The 21,191-nt window shown below is 42.3% G+C and overlaps 2 protein-coding genes across 2 annotated transcripts in view; both read right to left on the reverse strand.

The window, feature by feature from the left end:
• LOC140191287 (intercellular adhesion molecule 1-like) overlaps positions 1-4,783 on the reverse strand; it is an 88,375-nt gene extending 83,592 nt beyond the window's left edge. The window contains exon 1 of the mRNA XM_072248559.1: positions 4,507-4,783. Within this exon, the coding sequence (XP_072104660.1) occupies positions 4,507-4,573 (67 nt within the window). The 5' untranslated portion in view covers positions 4,574-4,783. The remainder of the gene's footprint in view (positions 1-4,506) is intronic.
• Positions 4,784-7,246: 2,463 nt separating this feature from the next.
• The window catches only part of LOC140191124 (vascular cell adhesion protein 1-like), a 69,785-nt gene continuing 55,840 nt past the window's right edge, over positions 7,247-21,191 (reverse strand). Inside the window, exons 9-10 of the mRNA XM_072248230.1 lie at positions 20,583-20,864; positions 7,247-9,546 (exon numbers count right to left, since the gene is read on the reverse strand). Coding sequence (XP_072104331.1) covers positions 9,437-9,546; positions 20,583-20,864 — 392 coding nt within the window. The 3' untranslated portion in view covers positions 7,247-9,436. The remainder of the gene's footprint in view (positions 9,547-20,582; positions 20,865-21,191) is intronic.

The following is a 21,191-nucleotide window of genomic DNA, read 5'->3' on the forward strand; positions in this document are numbered from 1 at the left end:
CAATGTTTTTCCATTGAGCGTCATATGATGGGTTGCACCAGTATATCACAGCTCTCAACTGTGCTGCAAAATAATAATCTCTAAGAGAAGGTAGGCCCCATCCCAACCTTTTCCTTGGCTAATTGCAAAGTTTTGAGATGAACCCTAGGCCTTTTACCTTGCCATATATATCTTGACAGCATCTTGTTCCATTCACTGAATTGATTTTGGTTAATCTCTACTGGTAGGGTCTGAAAGAGATATAGTAGTCTGGGCAGTATATTCATTTAAACAGATCTTCCACCTTCTCAATTCGAGTCTCTGCCACTGCTATTTTCTGATTGACGTTGGCGAGCTCTGATTGACATTGAGTTGTTGCTTTATATCCTTTTGGACTTCCCTTATCTCTTCCAAAACCCTTATCATATTTGCTGCTTCGCCTGAACAAGGCCCTGCGTCAGCCTGGCCACCACGCGCACGTGTAGGACAGCCATGCGCTGCATCTCTCTCTTCCATAGGCTCCGCAGTGATGCTTTTTCATCTCCATTCTTTCTCCCCATTCCTGCTCCCCTTATCATTTCAGGTATTTTCGAAAGATCTTGCATTTGATGGATTAACGGGGCAAAATACGTGTTTTTCCAGAGGAGCTGTTGATATAAGCCGCCATTCTGAATGATGACGTCACCGGAACCATAATAGGGTTGCTGTGATGGGAGATTTTAACTTTCCTAATATTGACTGTCATCTCCTTAGAGCAAGGGGTTTAGATGGGGTGGAGCTTGTTAGGTGTGTTCAGAAAGATTTCCTGACACAGTATGTAGATAAGCCAACTAGAGGAATGGCTGTACTTGATTTGGTATTGGGAAATGAAGCTGGTCAGGTGCCACATCTCTCTGTGGGAGAGCATTTTGGAGGTAGTGATCACAACTCTATCTCCTTTACCGCAGTGCTGGAGAGGGATAGGAGCAGACAATTTGGGAAAACATTTAATTGGGGTTGGGGGAAATATGATGCTGTTAGGCAGGAACGGAGCATAAATTAGGAGCAGGTGTTCTCAGAGAAATGCATGGCAATAGTGTGGCAAATATTCAGGGAATATTTGCATGGCGTTTTGCATAGGTATGTTCCATTGAGGCAGGGAAAGGATGGTAGGGTAAAAGAACCATGGTGTACAAAGGGTGTGGAAAATCTAGTTAAGAGGAAACGAAAAACTTACAAAAGGTTCAAGAAACTAGGTATTGATAGAGTTCTAGAAAACTACAAGGTTGCCAGGAAGGACCTTAAGAATGAAATTAAGAGAGCCAGAAGAGGCCATGAGAAGGCCTTGGCAAGCGGGATTAAGGAAAACCCCAAGGCATTCCACAAGTATGTGAAGAGCAAGAGGATAAGACGTGAAAGAATAGGACCAATTAAGTGTGACAGTGGAAAAGTGTGTATGGAACTGGAGGAGATAGCAGAGGTACTTAATGAAAACTTTGCTTCAGTGTTCACCAGTGTAAAGGACCTAGGCAATTGTGGGGATGACTGAAATGTTTGAGCATAAAGACAATGAGAAAGAGGATGTGCAGGAGCTTTCGATAAAGCATTAAGTTAGGTAAGTCACCAGGACTGGATGAGATATACCCCAGGTTACTGTGGGAAGCGAGGGAGGAGATTGCTGAGCCTCTAGCAATGATCTTTGTATCATCAGTAGGGACGGGAGAATTACCAGAGGACTGGTGGGTTGCAAATGTTATTCCCTTGTTTGAGAAAGGGAGTAGAGATAACCCAGGAAATTATAAACCAGTGAATTTTACTTCAGTGGTGGGCAACTTGTTGGAGAAGATCCTGAGATGCAGGATTTATGAGCATTTGGAGAGATATAATCTGATTAGGGATAGTCAGCATGACTTTGTCAAGGACAGCTCATGCCTTATGAGGCTGATTAAATTCTTTGAGGATGTAACAAAAGACATTGATGGAGGAAGAGCAGTGGATGTCGTGTATATGGATTTCGGTAAAGCATTTAATAAGGTTCCCCATGTGAGGCTCACTCAGAAAGTAAGGAGGCTTGGGATTCAAGGAGATCTTGTTTTGTGGATCCAGAATTAGTTTGCCCACAAAGTGCAAAGGATGGATGTAGATATTTCATATTTTGCATGGAGGTTGCAGACCAGTGGTGTTCCACAAGGGATCTGTTCTGGGACCCCTGCTCTTTGTGATTTTTATAAATGACCTGGATGAAGAAGTAGAAGGGTGGGCTAGCAAGTTTACTGATGACACAAAAGTTGGGAATGTTGTGGATAGACTGGAGGGTTGTCAAAGGTTACAGCGGGACATTGATAGGATGCAGAACTGGGCTGAGAAGTGGCAGATGGAATTCGACCCAGATAAGTGTGAAGTGGTTCATTTTGGTAGGTCGAATATGATGGCAGAATATAGTATTAATGGTAAGACTCTTGGCAGTGTGGAGGATCAGAGCGATCTTGGGGTCCGAGTCCAGGGACACTCAAAGCTGCTACACAGGTTGATTCTGTGGTTAAGAAAGCATACAGTGCATTGGCCTTCATCAACCGTGGGATTGAGTTTAGGAGCTGAGAGGTAATTTTGCAGCTATATAGGACCCTGGTCAGACCATACTTGGAGTACTGTGCTCAATTCTGGTCACCTCACTAGAGGAAGGACGTGGAAACCATAGAAAGGGTGCAGAGGAGATTTACAAGGATGTTGCCTGAATTGGGGAGCATGCTTTATGAGAATAGATTGCATGAACTCAACCTTTTCCCCTTGGGGTGACAGAGGATGAGATGTGACCTGATAGAGGTGTACAAAATAATGAGAGGCATCAATCATGTGGATAGTCAGAGGTTTTTTCCCAGGACTGAAATGGCTAGCATGAGAGGGCATAATTTTAAGGTGCTTGGAAGTAGGTACAGAGGAGATGTCAGGGGTAAGTTTTTTATGCAGAGAGTGGTGAGGGCATGGAATGGGCTGCCGGCGGTGGTGGTGGAGGCAGAAACAATAGGATCTTTTAAGAGACTCCTGGATAAGTACATGGTGCTTAGAAAAACAGAGGGCTTTGGGTAAGCCTAGGTAGTTCTAAGGTAAGGACATGTTCAGCACAGTTTTGTGGGCCGAAAGGCCTGTATTGTGCTGTAGGTTTTCTATGTTTCTATGTTTCCAAATGTGAGGTGGTTCATTTTGGTTGGTCAAATTTGAAGACAGAATATAGTATTAATGTTAAATCTCGTGACAGTGTGGAGGATCAGACAGATCTCCTCAGATAGGTACATGGGGCTGAGAAAAATGCAGTAGGGAAATTCTAGGCAGTTTCTGGAGGAGGTTATATGGTCGGCAAAATATTGTGGGCTGAAGGGCCTGTAGTGTGCTGTAGATTTCTATGTTCTATGTTCTATTCCTCCCTTTCCAGCACGTTATCTCTTCCCGCAATCAACTTCCTAACTCCTTACTTCACCCCTTCCCCCTCTCCCAGTTTCACCCGTCAACTGCCATCTTGTACTTCTTCTGACGTCTCCCCTTCCTTCCCAGACCTGATGAAGGTTCTCATCCCGAATGGTTGACTGCTGAAACATTTATATAGATGCATCCCGGCCTTTTGAGTTCCTCCGGCATTTTGTGCGTGTAACCAGAGGCTCAGTGGTTGTTTAAACCAACCAACAGAATGGGAAAAAGGCGTGGTCGAAGTGACTTGGACCATGGAATGATTGTTGGGATGGTTTGAGTTACTCAGAAACCGCTGATCTCCTGAGATTGTCATTCTCTTTGCAGAGAATGTAGCGAGAAAGAAACATCCAGTGAGCCGCAGATCTGTGGGTGAAAATGATTTGTTCATGAGGTCAGAGGAGAATAACCAGTCTGGTTCAAGCTGACTGAAGGCGACAGTAATTCGAATAACCACACATTACAACAGTGGTGTGCAGAAAAGCCAACACGTCGATGGATAGGCTGCAACGCAGGGGAACGCAAGCATACACTCAGTGGCCACTTTATTAGGTACAGGGAGGTAAGTGATAAAGTGGCCCAGTAAGTGTAATTAGCAGCAAACAAAAAACTAATCGAATTGTATCTGGGATCATTTGAATCTTGGCGACTGATCCACTGTTTTACGCTCAGACGGGGAGTCGGAGTGGATCACCGAGAGGCACGTAGTCCGTAACATATCAGCCCCTGTCCAGTCCTTAATACTGAACATGGGAGTAGAGAGCAGTAACCGTGAAACAAAATGTCACTCTTCCCATATCATGGGCGTGTACGAATCATTAAATGTGAAGCTGTTTTAAAGCTCTTTGAATTGTGCCCATTTTTATCTCTCTACCCATTCTGCAGTTGAAGTACAGATCAATGTGAAATTTCTCTTTTGTTCCGCCAAACAAAAGACGACGAAGGAAAACCGGAAACGAGTAACGGTCCGCAGAATAAAGCACACAACGCAAAAATACACAGTTACTACGTGCAGTTACCATTTAATACTGTGAGAGTCCGCGTAAATATATGTATACTGAATATTTTAAAAAATATTTTACCTACCTGTTACGATAAAGAGTAAAGTGAAAACGAAACTTGATTTGCTCAGTGAAATCGGCCAGAAATTCATAGTTTACGAAATCGCAGACGGGATATGTTGCTTTGCCAAAATCCCAGTCTTTGATAAACGTCAGAAAGCTCCCGAAGAGAAATTTGTTTCTGACGACTGAATAAGAGCGTCTCTGTGGTTTCGGCGAGTAGACGAAGTTCCAACGCTCCGAGTAAGTTCGTTCAAGCGATAATAAACGGAAATGCCTGGAGCTGACTGTCTCACAGTCATCTGCAGATCTCCAGCTCACACTCGCGTTAACGCTCTAATCCAGGCAGGGATCCAAAAGCTGGATTCTTTGTTAACTTTATTGAATTTTCTGATTGAGCAGACCAGCAAGTTTTGTCCATCCTTAATTTTTTGCCTTGAGACCGTGGTGGTCAGGTAGCTCTCTGAGCTGCTGCAATCCTCTGTTGAAGATTGTCTGGCAGTCCTCTGCAGCAGGTTCTCACAGTGATGATGCACAATGGCAGTGGGCTCCCATGTCAAGATGGTCTCTGACACGGGGGTGGGGAGAATCCAAAGGAGGTGATATTCCAATGTACCTACTTATAGAATTATACCACACCATTTGGCATGAAATACAGTTGTGTGACATCATTACTTCTGACCCTTGATTAACCCGACAAATATTGGTCAAACTGCAATCCTCATTAATTCATATGCACCCAAAAAGTTGCATTCCTGAAAGATAGACCGGTAGATCACACAAACAGGCCTCCTGGCCCACATTGTCTGCACCAGTCTTATCACCCGGGGTGAAGTCTTTGACTACCCACCCCTTCTCTTCTGTGATATACCAGTGAAAACAGTTCAACTTTATTTATTGATCTTTAATTCTTTTAGAGATACAGCATGAAACAGGCCCATCCAGATCAATGAGCCACACCGCCCAGCAACCCACTTTAACATGACCTTGATCACGGGATAATTTTAAATGACCAATTAACCAACTAACTGGTATGTCGTTGGAGTGTGTTAGAAATCTGGAGCATCTGGAGGAAAACAAGGCAGTCACAGCGAGACCAGATGGTGCTGGAATTGAACTCCGAAGTCTGACACCTCAGGCTGTGATAGCATTGTGCTAACCGCTACACTTGCTACATTCTCCTCTTATACGTAATACACTCCAACCCGGGCATCAGCCTGGTGAAACTGGTCCTGATCTCCAAAGCCCCCACAGCCTTCCTATAAGGTGGAAACCAGTTCTCCACACAGTACTCCAGATGTGGTCAAACCAAAGTTGCACCAGCTGCCACGTGATTTCCCAATCTTTATACTCAATGCCCTAAACAATGGCAGCAACAGGAGAATCTCGAGGAATTTTATAGGTGTATTGGAGGCAAGATGGTAGGAGTCAAAACGTTATGTGCAATCATGGACAATGGAGGGCATTCGGTTACAAAGGCAGAGGAAAGTGGTTGATGTCCTTTTCATCGGTGTTCACCAGAGAGAAGATCATAGAAGATGATAAGATTAAGGGGGAATATGTTGATTTGGTAAAGGATAGACTTATTAGCCATGTTCAGCTTGGCTTTCTCGTGGGGAGGTTCACTCTCACAAGCTTGACTGGATTTTTTGAGGGAGTGACGCAGATAATTTGTGATAGTTGGGCAATGGATATCGTCCTTATGGACATCACTATAGTGTTTGACAAGGTACCTAATGGACTGGTGGTCCAGAACACAAGGGAATCTGCAGATGCTGGAAATATTGAGCAACACGCTTTAGCTAGATGAACTCAGTAAGTCAGGCAGCGTCTATGGTGGAGAATCCACAGTCAACATTTCAGGCCAAGACACTGATCTGTTGTAAAGTCTGGTTTAGAGGATTTAGCTAGATGAACTCATCAAGTCAGGCAGCATCTATAGAAGAGAATACATGTCAACTTGCCAATATTTGGTGCAGATACCCTACAACAGACGAGTTTCTTGGTCTGAAATTTCGATTATAATCTTCGCCATGGATGCTACCTGATTTGCTGAGTTGGTCTAGCTAAAGCATATTGCTCAAGATTTCTAGCATCCGCAGATCCACTTGTGTTCTGGACCATCCTACCATTAGGTAGGTACCTTGTCAAATACTGTACTAATGTTCATGTATCTGTGTCAGTCTCTCAAAAATTCCATTCAAGCTTGTGAGAGCAAATCTCCCCATGAGAAAGCCAGGCTGACTATTGCAAAAAAGTCCCTTTTACCAAATCAACATACTCCACCTTAGTTTTACCATTGTCTATGATATTCACCAATAAAAAGCTCTCATTAAGGACCTCATCCACTTCCTCTGCCTTTGTGACCAAATGATCTCCATTGTCCATGACTGGACCGACCCTTTTGATTCCTATTTTCTTGTTCACAATGCACCTATAAAATGCCTTATGATTCTCTTTAACCCCACTTGGCAAGGACATTTTTTTTTAGCCCTTTTTAATCCACCAAACTTCATGACTGAATTTCTTTCCTGATTCCTTTATATTCTCAAGGGCTTTGTTGGATTTTAGACTCCTAAACTGTACATATGCTGTCTTTCTATTTTAACTAAATGTATAATAACTCTCATCCTTCTCGGTCACCAGTGCTTCCCACATTTTATTTTCACCCACACAAGGACAATCAATTAGCCCTTAAAACACACTCATCTGTGGACAAGACCTTAAAAAAATTTCACAGTACTTCATGAGAACAGTAAAGCTTCACATTATTTTTATATGGCAGGAATTTTTAAAGCCAAAGTACAGACAATACACAATAGAGTAACCAACTCCTGCATTAAATATTTTCAGCTTCTGCAAGTTCCTCAAGGATGCTTATCAAAAAGCACAGATGTCCCAAGAAATGTATAAGCTTGAGGACTGGAAGCAGCTTAGGAAGCAGGGATGTTGACCATGATAAGATAAAGAGGGAGTATTTAGAACAATAAAACAGAAAGAAGAAATTAAAATAACAGTCTGCATCAAACAAATAACTGGTGGAAATCTGCAGGTCAGTCCAGCAGTGTCCGTGGGAGAGAAGAAAATGATGTTGTTTTGAGTTGAAGCCTTTCATTAGGACTGAGAGTGGGAGAAGTGAGATGGTCTCTCAGGGGGAACGATGAGGCAGAAGTCCAAAATGATTTACTGGGCTGAGGAGAGGTGTACGATGATAGGCAGCTGCACCAGGAAAAGGCTTGGAGTAGAGTTAGGAGACAATGGAAGGTGAATGAGACAGAGGCGGAAAAAGAAGGGAAAAATGAGGGGCAGATAGAGCCAGGTGGGAGGAGGGGAGTGTGAGGTCTGGAGACAGATACAGCAGGTAGATAAGCAGGAACACAAAGGGCCACCAGTGCTGGTATCTGGTGAGAATGAAGTTGAAAATTGGATCCATGAGTGGGGAGGTGAATGGCAGATAAAGGATCAGATGGGGAGAGAGGGTGAGTGTATGGGCCAGCTGTGTGTGGATGGAACAAGGATGGTGAAGAGAATATAGATAGATCATAGGAGTTGATGGACTGGAAGGGGCAGTGAGGGTTGTTGCATTTATGGAAAAGGGAACAACCATGGGGAGAACAGAGGAGGATTGGAAGTAGGGGGCAGAATATATCTACCAGCTTGGCGCTTGTACAAAACACATTGGTTCATTGAAGTAACATTTTTGCTGGCTCTTTTTAGGAGAATCAAGTCTGTGCTATTCCTGGATTTCAGCTCAGGGAGATTGAAAAGGACCATGTGGACCTTAAAATGATTACTATCTGTGGTGGCCAGTGCTGTCATGTTTGCTGTTGTGTGCTGCGGCAGCAGGCTGAGGGTAGCAGACACCAACAGAATCAACAAACTCATTCGTAAGGCCAGTGATGTTGTGGGGATAGAACTGGACTCTCTCACAGTGGTGTCTGAAAAGAGGATGCTGTCCAAGTTGCATGCCATCTTGGTCAATGTCTCCCATCCACTACATAATGTACTGGGTGGGCACAGGAGTACATTCAGCCAGAGACTCATTCCACCAAGATGCAACACAGAGCGTCATAGGAAGTCATTCCTGCCTGTGGCCATCAAACTTTACAACTCCTCCCTTGGAGGGTCAGACACCCTGAGCCAATAGGCTGGTCCTGGACTTATTTCCTGGCATAATTTACATATTACTATTTAACTATTTATGGTTTTATTACTATTTATTATTTATGGTGCAACTGTAATGAAAACCAATTTCCCCCAGGATCAATAAAGTATGACTATGACTATCTATAAGGATTGAATTCTAGAGAGAGTGAGGAGAATAAAACCTGACCAGTCCCACTGGCCTGACAGTCTTTACCCCAGGGAGTTAAAGAAGTGTCTGCAGAGCAAATGGGTGCATTTTCATGAAGTCCCAAAATTCCCATGACTCTGGAACAGCCTCAGTAAACTGAAAAGGTAGAAAATGTAACCTTGCATTCAGTAAGACAGAGAGAGAAATATATTTAAGCCAACTGTAGTCAAACTGACATCAGATTTTGCCACTTGCTTGAATCCAGTCTTCAGGATGATTTGAAAGAGCTCAAAGTAAATCAGGGATGTCTTTGATCCAAACTTCATTCCCATTGTTGTGCAGGACAGTTGCAATCTGTGGCTTTCATTGCTGTTCCAGTTGGCAGGTGATGCTCCAGTGTCTATGGGAATCATTGTAACACACGGCTTCAGATTGCACCCCCCCCCCCCCCAAAAGCTGAGCATTCTCGGCAATGAGCAGGTACAGTGGGGCTACGTATTAACATTGCAGTCAGAAGCTTGCCTCAATAAGAATGCAATTTGCAGCATCATTAGAATATCTGTCCACAATCAGCATGGTATGCCATTCATATCGAATACTCTTGTCTTCAATACTTGTGCGTTACATTACATTTCCGACATCGTTTCCATAGACTCTCAGCTCACAGCCTTCGGTGTCTGCATTTCTTGATCAGTGTCAGAGCGAGTGGAATTCCAACAATTCCCAAAAATAGAACTACCGGAATTATCCATGCTACTGACCCGGGTGAATCTATAAAACAATCACAAAGGCAGTTATACAAGATTGACAATTGCAAGCAAACACATTCATTATAAAGCTATTGATCATTTTTATAAACACACATTTTCCTCTGCTTTCTCGCACTTCCCACTCAATTCTCGCGCCTTATATTCATTTCCATATCTTCATGTTCAAATGCTCTATGTAATGAATTTCACAAAATCCTACTGAGTTTTACGGCTAATAGAATTTTGAAGAGTATCTGTTGTCAGAAATTCCGAAATCAATATGTATACTGAAAGAACCCAGAAACAACAAGACCATGATGAGTATATGAGAGGTAACTATTATGTTTGGTAATTACAAAACGTTAAACAAATTCAAAGGAAGACATAGGAGCCTGAAATGTGGGTGCAAGTTTGAGTTTACTTTGAAGCGAGAACTGCATTTGTCACGTGGTAGCGCGATGACGTATGCAATTAATATATTGTAACATATAATCTGTAATTAATTGTTTAAATGAAGAATACATAAACAATATCTATACAAGATTACTCAAATGTTATTGAGATATTAAATAAATAATACTCCTCCCTGCTTGGTGATAAACTCCAAATCAATATAGAATGCATTTAACTATATACAGAATATCCTGTATAATACAACTACTATACATAGACATCTACAGCATAGTAAATTTTTTGAATAGTCCCATTCAGGCCTAAAGATGTAATTGCTATGGAGGCTTTCTTACTCTTGCAGAATAAGATATTTACTAACAAGTGAGATATCATTCTGCTTCACAGGTGAGACTTGTGGCTGTGAAAACCATCTCAGGTTCTGGGGCCCCCTCCGTGGTGTTTGTGGGATTTGATTCCGAGACTGCAGGATCCTGCTTCCTCATTTAGTTCACTGACTGGAGTATTCTCTTATTAATCTTTCTATTACCCCCTTAAGGATCGGATCTTGTCTCGTGGTTTCCTCATCCACAACATCTTCTGATGAATCCTCTGTTTTCCTATTTCCATTGACTCCTTTCTTTCTGGCCTTCCCTTCATCCAGCTGGGCTTTGGTCTTTGTATCTACTTCCACAAACAGCTCTTTGTCTCCCACTTGAAATTCATGCAATAACCTTAATGGACACTGTGTAGATTCTTGTTCTTTATACTCATAAAAGCTAAATACTTGCAACTTCCCTGAAGCTCTTCGAACTCTTTCAGCTTAAAACCAAGCCATGTTTTGCAATTAACTTCCTGATTAAATATCAGAAGCTTTCGCAGACATGTCGTCAACAAAAACTGTCATAGTTGGACCACAGTTTTCACCACTTCTATGATTCCTCTGAGCAGCATGGTCCTTCCTTGGTCCAATTTGCTTTCCAGCCAGAGGCACAGAGTTTGGCACCAACACCTGTTTCTCCTTTGTTGGACAGCGGTTCATGGTGTTCAGCATGGAGACAGCTGTGGCATCATCCATTCCCTTTCTCATTTCACTTTTGGATGGCTTCTTTGCATGAGAATCGTGGATGGATCTCCAATCAAGTTGTAGTTGTCTCAGCCAATCACATCCCCACAATGCTGATCCTCTTGTAATTACCACATACAAGTTCAATGTGCCCTGTTGGTTGTTGCGTTTCACTGTTACGGATGTCATTCCCATAGGAGTTATATTTTCTCCGGTATAAGTTCTTAGTTGGATATCTGCAGGCTTCGGTTCAGTATCTTTGAATTAATATTCAAACTCATTTTGTAGAATGAGTGAAACAGCTGAGCTAGCATCCAGTTCCATTTAAATGTATTTGCCGTTCCCTCTGGAGTACACCATATTGCTTGTCTATTGTTAACTTTCACACTGTAAATCTCAAGGCTACAGACCCAAGTCACTGCCACTATTATCAGATTTTTGAAGGAACTTTTGAAGATTTTTAAAGGAGTTTATTCCTTCATGGATCTGTTTCAAGAAGGCCAATTGATGTCTTTTGAGAAATTAATAATTAAATATTCTCTCTCGTACTCACATTTCTTGCAATATCTTCAGGTCAGACATTTCTTACAAGAATATTTAAGTAATTTTCCATATATACAAGATTCTGACCTGTTAGACATTACTTTAAAAATGAATCCTTTAGTGAAAGGTTTTATTGGGAAAATTTATAATTTACTATTACAACAGTACAATTATCCTTCACTTAAGATGAAGCAAGACTGGGAAAGAGAGCTTAACATGACCTTGATAACAGAGGATTGGTTGCGAATTTTGAAGTTGGTTAACTCTTCTTCGATTTGTGCCAGTCACTCTCTAATTCAATTTAAAATTGTACATCGGTACTATTTGACAAAGGAGAGACCGTCTAAAATATTTCCTAATGTTGATAATCAGTGTGATAGATGTAAAACTGAGACAGCTACATTGACACATATTTTGGTCGTGTTCTGTATTGAAACAGTTTTGGAAATTTTCTCTACAATTTCTAAAGCATTAAAAATTAATTTACAACTTAATAAATCAACAGTTTTGTTCGGTATAATCCCTCAGTATATTCATGGTATTTCTATATCAGACCAACATGTAATTGCATTTGTCACATTATTAGCCAGAAGGGCTATTTTATTGAAATGGAAAGATGTATCTGCTCCCACTTTGATACAATGGTTCTCTCAGGTGATGTTATGTCTTAGTTTGGAGAAAATTAGAAGTTGAACTTTTGATCCTCGATTTGACTTTGAGAAAAGGTGGGGTTCTTTTGCCCGCTACTATCATTTGATTTGAGTTAATTAAGATGGTTCCCTTCTGATTCTTGTGTAAATAGATTTGGTTGGCGGATTGATGTTTTTCTTTTATGGAAGTTTGTATGGCGTATAGCTCCGGGGTTGTGCTCCCAATGGTTTTTTTTCTGTGTTTTTTTTTGTTAGTAAGGTTTTTTTTGTTTTAGTTGGTAGGGGTTCTTTTTTCCTTCTTTCTTTCTCCCCCCAAAAAAATTAGTTTTAACATTGTTTTTCTTCTTATTATTGATATATTGGTTAGCTTTGTTAATCAGTTATTTGATAACTTAATTCTTATTGTACATATTGATATGTTGACTAGATTACTTTAATGTATTTTTTGTTGATTTTCAATAATAATAAAAAGATTTTTTAAATTGAAATGAAATGAGATTTTTGATCAACAGCATACAGATTGGTGTTCTATTTCAAAGTGCAACTTCTCTTTTTGATCTTTGTCTTTCACCGTGCAGTCGATTTATTTATGTCTACACAACAGGCTCTTTGTATGCGATCTACTTTGTTGCATTTTCTGCAAGTTTCTCCTTTAAATCTGGTTTTGTTTGGTCTGCACGAGCCCCTGCCACAACAGTAACAAAATTTGTTGTCCAGGCTGGTTTCTGTTTACATGCTGCAAATGTATTCCCGCTCACTTTCATTCCTGACTTCAACTTATTTGCATCAGTCTGCTGTTTCCATTGAAACAGCAATTTAGACTGCTCCTTTAAATTAAAGTAGTGCTTCAGTTAGCAGCAGCTTTTGGATGCCTTCTTTTAACATTCCACAAACTAAGTGATCTCTCAGTGCATCATTAAGCCCATTACAAAACTGACAATATTCAGACAATCTCCTCAGTTCAGCCACATACGCTGAAAAGGACTCCTTGTTTTTGATTCCACTCTAAAGCGTTCTGCAATCAACAGTGGCTTCGGTTCCAAATGTTCCCGCATTACTTTGACAATATCAGCAAAGCTAATTTTGGATGGCTTAGTTGGAGCATTCAAACTTCAAAGTAAACTGTATGCCTTTACACCCCATGCACTCAGGGACGTATCTATGGAAAATAGCGCCTATGGCAAGCACTGAAATTGTGCCCCTGTCCAAACATCTGACACCCATCTTTTAGATAACTTTACCATAATATCAGCTCAAAAATACAAGTCAAGCTCATTTTTTTAATTAACAAATTATGGCACTTTATGAAAATTATAATTGCACCTTCCCTGCTTTCACTGATGCAAATTGATCTATGATGTGACCAAAGTCAGTTTTTTCAGTTTCTTCTCTTTCTACACTCAGCAGAGCAGGATCACAGAGTCTGCCTTGACCCATGGAGGCTCTCAAATACGGAAGTATTAGTTTTAACTTGCTGAATGATCTCTCTCAGCTGGCGATGGAAACTGCGATGGCTAGCATGATCTGAATAGCAATGCGAAGATTGGGGAAGATACTCTCATCTCCATACTGAACAATAAATTCAAGCTCTTCAGGTCTTGATATTTTCATGTTGATCTGCCTTGATAGTAACATTCTGCAATCCAAAATTTCTTCATACAGCTGCTGTCTATCAACATCAGAGCTGTACAATTCGCCCAAATTTTCACACTTCTTCTTTAGGTCATTACTGTCGGCATCGTAACACAATCCCTCCACATCGAGAAGGAACCCAAACTTGGCGTCAGTGTCGTGCAAATGAGCGAACCTTTCATCCATTTCTCTGTGAAGACGGTCGAGTGTTCCCTTCATGACTCTTCCCATTTCCTCCTTAGCTGTTAACCCAGCGTCTCTCGAGTTCTCATCAGCCATTCGTTTCTTTCGTCTCTGGCGTCTTTCAACATCAATATTCTATTCTTGACAGAGACCGACTCCTCCTTCGAGTGACTCGCTGACCAACACACTAAAAATGATCTTGGAGGGCTGTCAAATCCAGTGCAGCATCGTGGAAGTTCATGCTAGGATCCTGCAGCCTCTTTTGAATACGGTCAATGCGAATGAGTGCTTCATTCCAAAATCCTAGCAAAATCAGAAAATCGTAACTCAACATGCGGTTGTACAGCTGCCTTGCATTACTTCTTGTGTCACTGGTCTCGTTTGCATTGTCTGTTATGTCCTGGAGAACTTGAAGTATCGCCTCAAGGTACTTGTTGACGGACTTCACTGCTTCTGTCCTTGCACTCCACCTGGTTTCCTACTCAACAACCACAGGCACGACGTTTTTGAGTTTTTCTCAGCACCATGTTGAACGAGAGAAAAACACGTAGAGAGCTTCAATGGTTCAAAAAAAAAAACGTGACCATCACTGTATCCTGCTTGGCTGCATGTACACCCACCAAGTTGAGTGAGTGATTGTCGCAATTCACAAACACTGCCAGGTTGTTTTTCCGCACTTATTCTTTGATGAACACCAATTCTGTGTCCAGCCATCACAGCAGCATTGTCATAGCACTGTGACCAACAATCTTGTAGCTCCATTTCGTCCTTCTCTAGCTCTTTCAAGATGTCTTCAACCAAGCTCTTAGCATCCTTCTGGCTTATCTGGATAAAACCAAGGAAGGACTCTCTAACACAAACTGTTTTCCTCTCAAAATCAACTTCCACATATTTCACTACTTCTGACATCTGCTCACGGTGTGCCTGATCGGGAGTTGAGTCAAACATGAGATCATAGTACAAATGCTTTACGAATGCTTCTCAGCAAACTCTGGTGAACAGTGGATGCCATCATGTGGATGAATTCATTCTAGAATCCCGGTGAAAGGTAAGACATGGATCCAGGATGACTTTCCAAATGAGTGAGGTGTTCTTTTATGACAGGGTCAAAGATGGCCAGTAGTTTCAGTAAGCCAAGGAAATTTCCCACATTGGAGTCATCATCTAGCTGAAGTGACTCCCTGTGTCCTCGCAAAGCCAGGTTCTGAGTTGCAAGGAATTTTATGCAGTGAAGGATTCTTGTCAAGATATCACGCCATTTCTGCTTTTCCTTCTCAATCTGTGACTGAAATACCACGTCAATAATTCCTGTTTTCAGCTAAATTTCTTTCCACTGTGTGAAGCATTCCCGATGATTCTTGGCATTTCATGAACACTAATCCTTTCAGGTGCTTTCCACTGGTCGAATCCACTTTCCTGCTCCACTGAGGATTGATGGTCTGACCGGGAATAGAGAAGACAACAGATATAAAATGTAGACTTTTTAAGAAGGGGAAGAGGCCAGCTATGAGCGAGTCACTTCCTCACCACGACTATTTCCCAATTTCCGCTTGAACTAAGTTTTGTTCATTGAGCGGTTATTTGTTGGTAGGAAAGGCCCCTCACTTTTCTGCAAATACTCTGAACCCAGCTTTATTATTTCTGTTCTCAACACGTCAGGCAGAATTGCTTTTCCAGTATCCTTATCAAACTTCAGAAGTTCAATGTCAAGCTGTTCAATCACAATTCAAGGCTGTTTGACACCATCCAGTTCATTAGCTTCAGTGTCGTCAGGTTCAATCTCGTCAGGTAAAATCTCGTCAATAAACTCAACATCACCACCACCATCGTCTTCCCCTCCTGTCATGTCCACGTTCTCTGTGGCAGCCTTACTCTTAATCTCATCATAGTCCGATTTATCTGACTTGACTTCCTCCTCGGCTTGTGATGCATTTGTACTTGATCCACCTTTGGATTCTAACAAACTTGTAGCAGGTGCGGGTGACTCTATGGGACGTGTCGAACTACTTGTTCCAGGCTTTTCAAAGAAGGGCATGAAGAACTTGCTCCACTTCTTGGCTTCCTCTGCCTCCAACTTTCATCTCTTCCGTCCTTCAGCTCCACTTTCCTTCTTCATGAAGAAACATTTCATGGTCTTCTTACACAATGCTCTGAAATAAGGCCATCCTGGTGCCTCTCACCCATCATAATCAAAGACAGATCATACATCTGAAGAAAATTCTTTTTTCACTATCCGAGGATGGCTTGTTTGACTTTAATAGAAACTGCTCAGTGGTGCCCCCTTTCAAGTGGTGCCCAGGGCACGTGCCATACCTGCCATACCTTAGATACGCCACTGCATGCACTTAGCAAAATTGGTACTTGTTTCTCATTGCCGATTATATTTGCCTTGACGTCACTGCACATGTTGGGCTGCGTATTTTTGCTCGCCATCTTTTGTTGTAGTTCGAATGTCTTGCTGCACTTTAACAAGTCAATAGCTGCCTTGTGTTCATTTAAAAAAGCTTGTTGCTCATGTTGCATTTTGTAACTTCAAAACATTAAACTAATTCAAAGGAAGATATTTGAGTCTGAAATGCGGGTCTAACTTTGGGTTTATTTGCAAGCTGGGCGCGCACGTGTGGGACTGATGGGATGAGGAGCCTCTCCCCACAGCTGAGTATCACTGCAGGCATGTAACAGGAAATTAGCACTGTGCGGTTGTTTTCACTGTAACTGCAGTTGGCAACCGTGAGGGAAAAGTGCTGGGATGTTATGGACGGGTCAGAATTGAAGAGTTTCTTTTGTGTCCAAAGTCAGCAGTGAGCCTGTACAACCATTCGCCAAGTATAATTGTCATTCAATCATCCCCATGAACACAGCCGAATGAAACAGCGTTCCTCCCGGGCCAAGGTGGAAAACACAGTCACACGCAGTGTGTATGATTATGATAACAGAAAAACATACAATTACAAATATATTAAAAATTGATAATATAGCACAGCAATCACCAAGAGCGAGAAAGAACCGAGGTTCAAATGATTTAAGCGCCGGGCCGAATCGCAAAGGTCGGGTGCACACTGATTCGAGGTGGTATGGGCCAGGCCTCAGAGCATACCGAAAAGCCTGAACCTGATGTTTGGACGATTTAAGTGCCGTCCCATAGAAACATAGAAACATAGAAAATAGGTGCAGGAGTAGGCCATTCGGCCCTTCGAGCCTGCACCGCCATTTATTATGATCATGGCTGATCATCCAACTCAGAACACCGCCCCAGCCTTCCCTCCATACCCCCTGACCCCCATAGCCACAAGGGCCATATCTAACTCCCTCTTAAATATAGCCAATGAACTGGCCTCAACTGTTTCCTGTGGCAGAGAATTCCACAGATTCACCACCCTCTGCGTGAAGAAGTTTTTCCTAATCTCGGTCCTAAAAGGCTTCCCCTCTATCCTCAAACTGTGACCCCTTGTTCTGGACTTCTCCAACATCGGGAACAATCTTCCTGCATCTAACCTGTCCAATCCCTTTAGGATCTTATACGTTTCAATCAGATCCCCCCTCAATCTTCTAAATTCCAACGAGTACAAGCCCAGTTCATCCAGTCTCTCTTCATATGAAAGTCCTGCCATCCCAAGAATCAATCTGGTGAACCTTCTCTGTACTCCCTCTATGGCAAGGATGTTTTTCCTCAGATTAGGGGACCAAAACTGCACACAATACTCCAGGTGTGGTCTCACCAAGGCCTTGTACAACTGCAGTAGTACCTCCCTGCTCCTGTACTCAAATCCTCTCGCTATAAATGCCAGCATACCATTCGCCTTTTTCACCGCCTGCTGTACCTGCATGCCCACTTTCAATGACTGGTGTATAATGACACCCAGGTCTCGTTGCACCTCCCCTTTTCCTAATCGGCCACCATTCAGATAATAATCTGTTTTCCTATTTTTGCCACCAAAGTGGATAACTTCACATTTATCCACATTAAATTGCATCTGCCATGAATTTGCCCACTCACCCAACCTATCCAAGTCACCCTGCATCCTCTTAGCATCCTCCTCACAGCTAACACTACCACCCAGCTTCATGTCATCCGCAAACTTGGAGATGCTGCATTTAATTCCCTCATCCAAGTCATTAATATATATTGTAAACAACTGGGGTCCCAGCACTGAGCCTTGCGGTACCCCACTAGTCACCGCCTGCCATTCTGAAAAGGTCCCGTTTATTCCCACTCTTTGCTTCCTGTCTGCTAACCAACTCACCACCCACACCAATACCTTACCCCCAATACCGTGTGCTTTAAGTTTGCACACTAATCTCCTGTGTGGGACCTTGTCAAAAGCCTTCTGAAAATCCAAATATACCACATCCACTGGTTCTCCCCTATCCACTCTACTAGTTACATCCTCAAAAAATTCTATGAGATTCGTCAGACATGATTTTCCTTTCACAAATCCATGCTGACTTTGTCCGATCATTTCACCGCTTTCCAAATGTGCTGTTATCACATCCTTGATAACTGACTCCTGCAGTTTCCCCACCACCGACGTTAGGCTAACCGGTCTATAATTCCCCGGTTTCTCTCTCCCTCCTTTTTTAAAAAGTGGAGTTACATTAGCCACCCTCCAATCCTCAGAAACTAGTCCAGAATCTAACGAGTTTTGAAAAATTATCACTAATGCATCCACTATTTCTTGGGCTACTTCCTTAAGCACCCTGGGATGCAGACCATCTGGCCCTGGGGATTTATCTGCCTTCAATCCCTTCAATTTACCTAACACCACTTCCCTACTAACATGTATTTCGCTCAGTTCCTCCATCTCACTGGACCCTCTGTCCCCTACTATTTCTGGAAGATTATTTATGTCCTCCTTAGTAAAGACAGAACCAAAGTAATTATTCAATTGGTCTGCCATGTCCTTGCTCCCCATAATCAATTCACCTGTTTCTGTCTGCAGGGGACCTACATTTGTCTTTACCAGTCTTTTCCTTTTTACATATCTATAAAAGCTTTTACAGTCCGTTTTTATGTTGCCTGCCAGTTTTCTCTCATAATCTTTTTTCCCCTTCCTAATTAAGCCCTTTGTCCTCCTCTGCTGAACTCTGAATTTCTCCCAGTCCTCAGGTGAGCCACTTTCTCTGGCTAATTTGTATGCTTCTTCTTTGGAATTGATACTATCCCTAATTTCTCTTGTCAGCCACGGGTGCACTACCTTCCTTGATTTATTCTTTTGCCAAACTGGGATGAACATTTGGTGCAGTTCATCCATGCAACCTTTAAATGCTTGCCATTGCATATCCACCGTCAATCCTTTAAGTGTCATTTGCCAGTCTATCTTAGCTAATTCACGTCTCATACCTTCAAAGTTACCCCTCTTTAAGTTCAGAACCTTTGTTTCTGAATTAACTGTGTCACTCTCCATCTTAATGAAGAATTCCACCATATTATGGTCACTCTTACCCAAGGGGCCTCTCACAACAAGATTGCTAATTAACCCTTCCTCATTGCTCAAAACCCAGTCCAGAATAGCCTGCTCTCTAGTCGGTTCCTCGACATGTTGGTTCAAAAAACCATCCCGCATACATTCCAAGAAATCCTCTTCCTCAGCACCTTTACCAATTTGGTTCACCCAATCTACATGTAGATTGAAGTCACCCATTATAACTGCTGTTCCTTTATTGCACACATTTCTAATTTCCTGTTTAATACCATCTCCGACCTCACTACTACTGTTAGGTGGCCTGTACACAACTCCCACCAGCGTCTTCTGCCCCTTAGTGTTACGCAGCTCTACCCATATCGATTCCACATCTTCCCGGCTTATGTCCTTCCTTTCTATTGTGTTAATCTCTTCTTTAACCAGCAACACCACCCCACCTCCCCTTCCTTCATGTCTATCCCTCCTGAATATTGAATATCCCTGAACGTTGAGCTCCCATCCCTGGTCACCCTGGAGCCATGTCTCTGTGATCCCAACTATATCATAATCATTAATAACAATCTGCACTTTCAATTCATCCACCTTATTATGAATGCTCCTTGCATTGACACACAAAGCCTTCAGGCGCTCTTTTACAACTCTCTTAGTCCCGAATCAGAAAGATCAGGTACAGGCCGAACTGAGGAGGCAGGGTCCAGGCCCCAGAGTGTACCCAAGAGATCAAACCTAATGTTTGGACAAAGATTTAGGTGTGGGGCCAGATTGAAGTGATCGGGGTGTCGGGACCCGAGGCGAGGGTCAGGCCGGTTCAGCTCGCTACTGGCGAGGTTTACTCATCTCTGTGCTGAAACAAGGGTCTGTGGATGGACTCTGTGGACTTCAGTTCAGACTGCTAATTGCTTGCATGTATACACACTTTGATAATGAATGAAATTTGAGCTTTTGAGTGTCATAGCCCACTATTCACTGAAAGCTTGAACCTCACACTTGGCCGTTGATAATTCCTGTAGTTCTATGCTTTCTTCAACACGTATCCAGAATTCTTATTTAAACATTTCTGTTTAAAGAATCATTGATATATACCACAAAGACAAAAAAAAAAAATGAAAATAACTAGCAACAGATAACCCCACTCATCACTACCCGGTGGTACCAGTGTGATGTCACTCACCATGGACAGTGAGAGTGGTGGACTGTCGTTTAACAATGGCGTTGGAGTGATGTTGAAGTGTCAGCTCGGCCTCGCAGGTGAACTGCTGTCCATTCAACTCTGCTCGTGGATTCACAGTGTGGTAGATAGTCAGCCCAGTACTGGCTGACCTGTTCACTAATATCTCACTTCCCTTCTTCAGTCTGAGTTGAAGTTCCCCTGAGACGTTAAACACACTGCAGATAATAATCACCGGAATACCCTCAGTGGTGATCGGAATGTGGATTTGAGGGTTGGAGAAAGCTGTAACAACAGAAAACATTGCTAGAAACTTTCTCAAAGCAAGTCCTGCGTTCCCTCTGCCTGACTGGACTAATGTAGCTAAAGCATCTGTACGGTCAGTCTGGAACATCACATCCACTCGTCTGTGTGTCATGTGGCTGGATAATTATCAAAATCCCCACACAATTCCCAATATCACAGCCAACATTTATCCCTGACCCAGAACACTGGATTTCTGCAAATTTTAAAATATTTTTCAGTTGTCTCACTGCAAATTGCTTCTTTATTTCTTTGTGAGCTGTTTGTTTCTTCATTTTGATTGTTCAGTTTCAGCTTTAACTACATAGG

Source organism: Mobula birostris, chromosome 32, assembly GCF_030028105.1.
Source record: "Mobula birostris isolate sMobBir1 chromosome 32, sMobBir1.hap1, whole genome shotgun sequence".
Classification (NCBI taxonomy): Eukaryota; Metazoa; Chordata; class Chondrichthyes; order Myliobatiformes; family Myliobatidae; genus Mobula; species Mobula birostris.